General features: G+C 37.6%; 1 protein-coding gene across 1 annotated transcript; it reads right to left on the bottom strand.

Annotated features, from left to right (window-relative positions):
- Nucleotides 1-2,308: 2,308 nt before the first annotated feature.
- LOC145781016 (uncharacterized) lies at nucleotides 2,309-7,447 on the bottom strand. Its single transcript, XM_082592724.1, has 3 exons — nucleotides 7,316-7,447; nucleotides 4,161-4,528; nucleotides 2,309-3,409 (listed from the first exon to the last, which is right to left on the bottom strand). Exons 1-3 carry the CDS (start codon nucleotides 7,404-7,406, stop codon nucleotides 3,227-3,229), a joined length of 642 nt encoding a protein of 213 aa, XP_082448850.1. The 5' UTR covers nucleotides 7,407-7,447; the 3' UTR covers nucleotides 2,309-3,226.
- Between the last annotated feature and the right edge of the window lie 293 nt (nucleotides 7,448-7,740).

Raw genomic sequence — 7,740 nt, forward strand, 5'->3', positions numbered from 1 at the left:
TCCAGTGTAGTCCGAAAACATCGTGAATCTGGGGCGGTAAAAGGATAGACTCTCGGCCCCAGAGGCTCACACGACGACGACGATTGGGCAAGGACATTTTAAAGCCCTAAAGGGCAGGCCTGAGTGACCAGCACTTTGAAATGCTCGTATTTCTTAAAGGAAATAAACATATAAGCCAGTGATTATTTTTTTTAAATAAAACCTTGTTGGTTTTGTAGGCCTACTTGTGCTATTATGTTAGCATGGATGGCTCTAACACTATATATCAAACATTGCGGTTAAACTGGACTTGCACGCAGAGCTGGCCAGGTGCAGAATTTTATGTTCAGATTTGTGAGTAACTGAAAGTAACTAGTAACTGTAACTAGTAACGGTAACTAGTTACTTTTTAAAATCGGTAACTGTAACGGTAACTCAGTTACTATTTTGGCCAAGTAACTGTAACTGTAACTCAGTTACTTTTGAAAGTAACTTTGCCCACCTATGTTTAAGGGTTACAACCCCCCTTTTGGGATGCGTGTGACGTCACTATATTGAGAATGATGCTTTCAGTCTCTATGTCTTTAAAACAAAGTTTGTCTAATTTTAAACGAAACTGCATTAAAAGAGCGAGTTTTAGCCTACCAATACTAAACATTCAAATATCTCAGCCAGGAATTAGCAACAAGAAAACATAGCTCTATTACCGAAAAATGCCCTAGAAAACATGATCTTATCCTTTTGCTATGCCACCAGACAGCACCATTTTACAGGAATATTTATACCCACATTTTTGTTGAAAATGCTCTCAGAATGCAACAAATTCAAAGTCATTTTTCAAAATTTTCTGGGGGAGCCCCCCCAGACCCCCCGCCACTGGGTGTCGCCTTTGGCAAAGACGCCGTCGGGCTTCGCCCGCCGGCCGTCAACCCCCCTCCTTTTACATTTCCTGGCTACGCCACTGCTTTGAGAACTTTGAGGATGCGGTCGCGCGCTTTCAAAATGTTCACTATTTTGAGAAAAAAAATCTGGCAACCCTAGGTATGGGCTACATTTTAGAACAGTTTCGAAGCAGTGTTAATGGCTAGTTGCTAGTTATAGTTTTATGTTTCAACTGAACACTTTTTATTGTGGGTTAGAAAAAAGGTGTGAATGTTATGGAAAAATTAAACAAATAAAATAGCAAATTGTGTGACTTATCTAATTAGATTTCAAATGCATATTAGGATTGCAAAACTTCTGTTGACTTGACATCTGACTCTCTGTATTTTTGTCTTGTCTTTTTTAAAACCACGAAGCGCTGATATAAAAAAAAAAATTTACACTTCTTTAGTGATGTTCAAACAAACATGACTGAAGTTTACCAACTTGTCCTTTGAATCTGGTACGTTGCGTCGGTATTTATCAGAAACTTAATTGACAGAATGTCATTATAAATGTACAAAAAATCTGTTTAAAACCCAAGTAAATAATTCACAGCTCTTGATTGGAACAACTCAAAAGTTAAAAGTAAATACTTCGGATAATTTTATTCGACTGCAAAGTATTTGACATGACAAAAATAAAGCAACCTAAATTTTTGATCAGAACTCTGTCTTGTTAACTTTGGTTCAGTATAACTCTAACTTACCCATAGGCAATTCACGGTGTATATCGTTGTCAATTCATGCTATAGATGGCTGTGGAGAAACAACTTAGGCTAATCCCTGAATGTTATTTTTATGTCACTACAAATTTTATTTGACTGCCGCTAAAGCAGCGTCTGGTCGAACTCTAGCTGCATCTCTGTAATTGTATCTCAATTCAACTGACTAAATGATTTTTAAAAGCAATTTAACATCTTTACTCTCTAAGGGATTTCTTGAAGGAAAGAGAAATCGGATGTCACATTACATAAACAACTAAAAAATATATAAATAAATTCAATGTGCACGCCGTTTTAGTTTTCATCGGCAAGTAATGACATTACAAACTTAATGAAATTATATTTATAAAATGTTATATCATCTCCTTTTTCTGTCAAAGTTATATAAATCTTATTACTAGTTCTTTGACTGGCACATTCTTCCGTAGTGCTTCGCACTGAAAGGCCACAATAGCCGCACTGGGTAGTCAGCTGAAAACACATAAGAATGTGGTCCATTCTTTAAGGTTCAATACCACAGGGGCACGCTGTTGGGTCTTCTTGTGGCCCCCTTCCACCCAATACCGTTTCGGAGTCGGTTTAATGTTCTGTACTTTATCCGAGAAGTAAGCTTTTGCTAGTTTCTGAAGGACCCTGATGATAAAATCTTTACTAAGTTAAAACGTTCACAGTCTTATAGCCTACTGGTGTATTTGCTTTTCATGGACAGATGATTTCATCTTTTGCGTTTTTTTTCAAATGATTTTAATATTTACAAAATTATAGAAGCAGTTGTTCATCAGAATAAGCACAGAAACAAACACTTGGACGAAGCAAAATATTAGGCATTACGTAGGATGTAACGCTTAACGTGTTAGAGAAAATACATATTCTAGAATTTCGAAATATAGGTATGCTACAGGTTTTCCAAAGAGCTTCACCCTGGAGCTTCAGTTAACTTGTAGCATACTTGGATAACTGTAACTTTTCAAAGATTCAAAGCTTTCGTTATTATTTTCTACTTAAAATTGAAGCATAGCCTACCGTACAAGCAACTGCTTCAGTTTACTGATGGATTTTAAACAGAAATAAAAACAAGATAAAAAAACTAGATGCAGGACGTAAATTCATTCTCACAAATGCAGCTAACTGTTGCGCTAGCTTCACATCTTATTTGAACACTCGGAGTTAACAAAAGCAGCGTTTATCTTCCAAGTCTGCAGGCTTTGCTATTTTGCAAACAATAAAATTATCTTTGTGATTAAGAACTCTAACTGCAGACAGAGACTCTGTTTCGACCTTCAGGGTCTCATCAGTGCAGTGTGCTGTTGACTAAGCGCCGAACACACTCAAGAACGAACCCGTTGCATTTGGCCGGGTATGGTAACCAGTGAGTCCTTTTTACCTCTTCTTAGGAACCACAAGGGAAAGTCACACGGACTCCATTTCATTGAGTGTGTTTTGTACCCAGTCAACGCATCACTGCTCTGAGATTTGGAATATCATTACTTCTTGAAGAGAAGCAAACGCATCACTAATATAATACGTATTTAAAATCTTCCCCTTCAAGATGGTAGGTTTTGATTTTTTGTAATACCCTGCAAAAGATATGAATCGCGTTTATTAGTTTTGGTCTTGGAAAATCAAGCGAATGAATTCGTTGTAGCCAATTCGGTCATTTCCATTTGCAAATACTTCTTCCAGCATTTCGGTGACGGCGTTTTCGTCATGGTCTTGAAGAAAAGTTGTTAAAACTTTTTCCAGGCTTTGCATCCGAATGAAGCCTTGCTCGTCTGGATCAAACACCTACACAACATTTAAAATTACAGAGAATGTTCAAGATGTTTATTAGTTCAATTTCCTAAATTACTGCATAATTACCAAAGAAAAAGTAACGTTATTTGCAAGTTACAATAACCCAATCACCACATTGCACGCATGAGTGGACCTAGACAGCAAGTCAGCCGTTTTTTTGTTTACATTGATTCAACGTTTGCAGAGTACATGACGTCATAATGACGTGAACTCATGCAATTGGCTGTTTGCTACAAGAGCACGATAGCGTCGCAGGCGTATGTGAAATAAAAAAGCCTGCAACATTGCTTGCTAACCAAAAGAACAGAGCGCTCGTTTCCGAGCCGGCATACGGGAGTTCCATACCCTGCCAGGTCATAAAAAAATCTTGTACAAATTGCACTGATTTGAGTTTATCCTTAACATTGAGCTATGTGGGAATGGACTTGACGTAATAACGCTGGACTCGATTACACTTTTAGCTGTGTCGACGTCTGTCGTAGCTATGCTGCAATAGATAAAATGTTATATATCCTCATGCGTAGCCTTCATGACTTTTTTTGCCAAAAATTGAAAATGGTTTTGTAGTACCATCATCTTACAATCTGCTTGATAGACAGCGAACTTGATTTTGTTCAGCAAGTTTCAACAAAAAAGTAAAGCAGGCTTGGCAAAAATTTATTTTTGTATCAAACTTTTAATGTTGCTTAAAAGAATGTTTCTTTTCTGCAAATAGTAGCCTATCGCATTATTTTGCACTCACTGCAAGTATTGATTTTAGATCGACTTCATGCATTTGCGTAAGTGTTGTCAGCATATCATCAGCCATATTCTTAAACTCTTGGGGTTCCAAGGTTTTCTTTCCCTCCGTATCAAATTGGCCGATAATTTCATCTAATTCCTTGATATTTGGTCGCATGTCTAAGGCATTCGACATTCTTGCTAAATCTTCTGAACTGACAGATCCACCGCCTTTTCCATCAAAGAAATTGAAAATGTTTTCCATTGCGTCTTCATCAGATGTTATGGCACTGGCAACAGATTTGGTGTTTGCAGTCACTTCTGTATTCTGCTTGCTGGTATCCATCGTTGTACCTATTGTGGTGTTCATTTTGAAAACAGGGCCTCCACCTAAAGTATAAAAAACTTGGCTAAAAACAACACTGCTGTAATAAAAAGAAAGAAGTATTTTTTCATAGGTGTTAAACCCACAACAATGCTTGATATGAACGACTCGGTTGTATTGTCTTGTGATACTAACGAATTTAGTTTTACACGAGTCAGTTCAATCATTAGCAGCTAAAAATTGATTTCTATCTGCTAGCAGCTAGAGTGCTACTCAAACTTTTTTATGCCGTGTACCGTCTGAGCACCTTCCATCCCTTGGCGTCCCGGTCAATTTGCGAAAAAAAGACAAGAGCAAAGTCATTATTACTTTTGTAACAAATACACAAAAAAAACAGTAAAAAAACACTTTTATTAATGGTCTTTCGAATTTTGATGTGAAGTGTGCGCTTGCTCATTTGCAACCAGCTTATCCAATTGCGGTTCAATTTGAGACAATGCTACTCGAAGAGGAGCATGGATATCCAACGCGTATCTGTGTTTTTCCTTTAAACAGCTCATGGTAGAAAAGCCGGCTTCACATAGATATGTAGAAGGGAATGGAAGCAGTGTTTTAATAGCCAAGGAACACAGTCTAGGATATTCTGCATTTATTTTGACCCAGAAGCTTGCAAGGGAGTTTGATTCAAAAATTTTTCGCAAACTTTCATCAGCAGATAGATCCAATAATTTATCTTTTAAATCGACACTTATATTTAACTCTTCTACGTTTACAGTTGGTGCAAATGGGTTTCGAATCCATTCATTTCCTCTTCGTGGATCTTTTTGTTTCGGAAAATAATGTTGAATACGTTCCACCAAATTTGACAAATGTTCTGTGGCAGTATCTTGAACACATTTTACGTCCAAAGTGTCTCCAGCATCGTCAATAACAGTAGCTAACTTAGGAAACATGTCGTAACAATTGTTCGAGACTCGAATCTTCCATGCTTTCAGCTTTCGTTGCATGCCGTCAATTTTATCTGCTGTTGCAAAAAGTGAAGCATTTTTTCCTTGCATTGAAGTGTTAAGGCCATTCATAATAACGAAAACGTCAGTTATGTAAGCTAGTAAAGCAAGCCATTGTTCATCTAAAAATAGCTTCGCCCAATCTGGCTTTCTGTCACGCAAAAATACTGCCAGTTCGTTTCGGAGCTCATATACGCGTGATAAAACTTTTCCCCTCGACAGCCAACGCACACTAGAATGAAATAATAGTTGCCTGTGATCTGCTTGCATATCGTCGCATAAAGGGGCCAATAGTCTTGAATTAACTGCACTTCCTTTGATATAATTAACAATTTTTACGACCTCGCAAAGCACATCATTTAACTTCGTTGACAATTTCTTGGTTGAAGACTTTCCCTATGAATATAGCAATGCGTTGAAGCACATTCTGGAGCCAACTGCTTAATTCGTGTAATTACTCCCGATTTTTCTCCTATCATTGCAGCAGTACCATCTGAACATACTCCAACGCATTTCTTCATATCTAATCCTTTGTTTTCAATGTAATCAATAATAGTCTTTGATATTTCTGCACCAGTTGTTCTACGTGGAAGAGCGGCAGAGAAAAAAAAACTCTTCTTTTAATTTGCCTTCATATTCATAACGTACATACACCATCAAAATTGCCATGTTTCCAATGTCTGTGCTTTCATGTAGCTGTAAAGAATAGTACTTGGCCAGTTTAATTTGATCAACTAGTTGAATTTCCATATTATCAGCCAAATCAGCAGTTCGTCGAGCAATATTGTCGTTTGAAAGAGGAACTTTTGCTGCTGCTGCTGCCTCACCAAGTACTTCTAAACAAACGTCTTGAATGCAGCCTTGTACTAATGTCTCACCAACACTGTACGGTTTTTGAGCTTTTCCTATTCTTAGCGCCACTTTATACTGTAAGATGCACGTAACGCTTTGGTATTTACATGAGTCACGCCGTAGGCTACATCTGTTTTTGTGCACTTTTTAATTCATTTCGTTTCCTTTTAAAAAACTCTTTTGGCTTAGAACTATAATCTTTATGTTTGGAATGTAAGTGTCTCTTTAAATTTGAAGGTTTCATTGAGTCATTGCTAAGTACAACTCCACAAACAACACATTGCGGTTTCTGTACACCTGCCTCATCTGCGCCAATGAAGCCAAATTTTAAATACGATGGATCATATTTTCGAACAAATGTTGAACGACTTCTTTTTACAGTCAACACCTCAGTCACCTCAGTGTTTCCAGCATTACTTTCGTTTGAATCAGAACCATCATGTAGGTCTGAAACTGATTGTCTCTGTTTCATATATTTGTCCATAGGACCACGCTTTGCCATTTGTAAAACTTGCTGAAACTATACTTTTTATAGGCTAATACAGGCTAACAGCTAACTCACTTTCTAAAAAAGAACAAGGTCTATAGCTTCAACAAATCTATGTAAAAACATGCTCAACTCACTACAATCATCTGATATTTTGAAGTAGCGGTCGTAGTAGCAGGCCACCAAACAGTTTATAGCTGGGAAAGCAGATTGAACATTATCGTTGCCTAAAAATTATTATATAGACGTTCTGACCAACATAAAACAAATTACTCAATTTACAATTTCTCCTAACTGACTGCGTACCAGCAGCCAAGTGCTCGCGTACCGGCGTTTGAGTAGCACTGAGCAAGATCATCTTCAGTTACGCTTATTCAAATAGATTGAAATTCAACCACAAATGTAACATCAGCACGTTGTACCTTCTAGGCTAAGTGATGTCTGAGCAGTAATTTTCAGAAGATTAAATTTTAAACTTGACTTGAAAAAATATGCTATTTATTTACCAGTCTGTTCCATTTGCTGTGGGTCAGTTTTCGAGAGTTTTTTCTTTCGGATATTGAGGACATGGTATCGTATAAAGCTGCACAAGGTCATGGCGCAAAATTTGCTTGGATTTACAATATGTAAAAAGCAACTATTGCTGTGTGGAAAAAATAATCAACGGTTTAGTTCCAAGATGTGATAAATATAGCCACCTAAACAGGATATTAAAAAATTGCTGGTTTTTAAAAGGAGTTAGAACAGGGCTACTCAACCGGCGGACCGCGGTCCGAATCCGGACCTTCTGGGTGTTAAAGATGGACCTCGGCCTTCTGGAAGAATAACTTCATTGCCACATTTTAGGGCCACTTTAAACAGACTTCCATTTGGGAAAAGCAATTTTTTGTGATTATCCAAGGATCTGGGGGCTTCGCCTCCAGACCCCCCA

Source organism: Aplidium turbinatum, chromosome 12 (assembly GCF_918807975.1).
Source record: "Aplidium turbinatum chromosome 12, kaAplTurb1.1, whole genome shotgun sequence".
Taxonomy (NCBI): domain Eukaryota; kingdom Metazoa; phylum Chordata; class Ascidiacea; order Aplousobranchia; family Polyclinidae; genus Aplidium; species Aplidium turbinatum.

What these genes read in the sequence shown, in the direction of transcription:
- LOC145781016 (XM_082592724.1), bottom strand. Translation starts at nt 7,406, where the DNA reads ATGACCTTGTGCAGCTTTATACGATACCATGTCCTCAATATCCGAAAG. An exon ending in ACAGCAAATGGAACAGACTG is followed by an intron (nt 4,529 to 7,315) that starts GTAAATAAATAG and finishes TTTATACTTTAG; the next exon opens with GTGGAGGCCCTGTTTTCAAA. An exon ending in ATCTAAAATCAATACTTGCA is followed by an intron (nt 3,410 to 4,160) that starts GTGAGTGCAAAA and finishes AATGTTGTGTAG; the next exon opens with GTGTTTGATCCAGACGAGCA.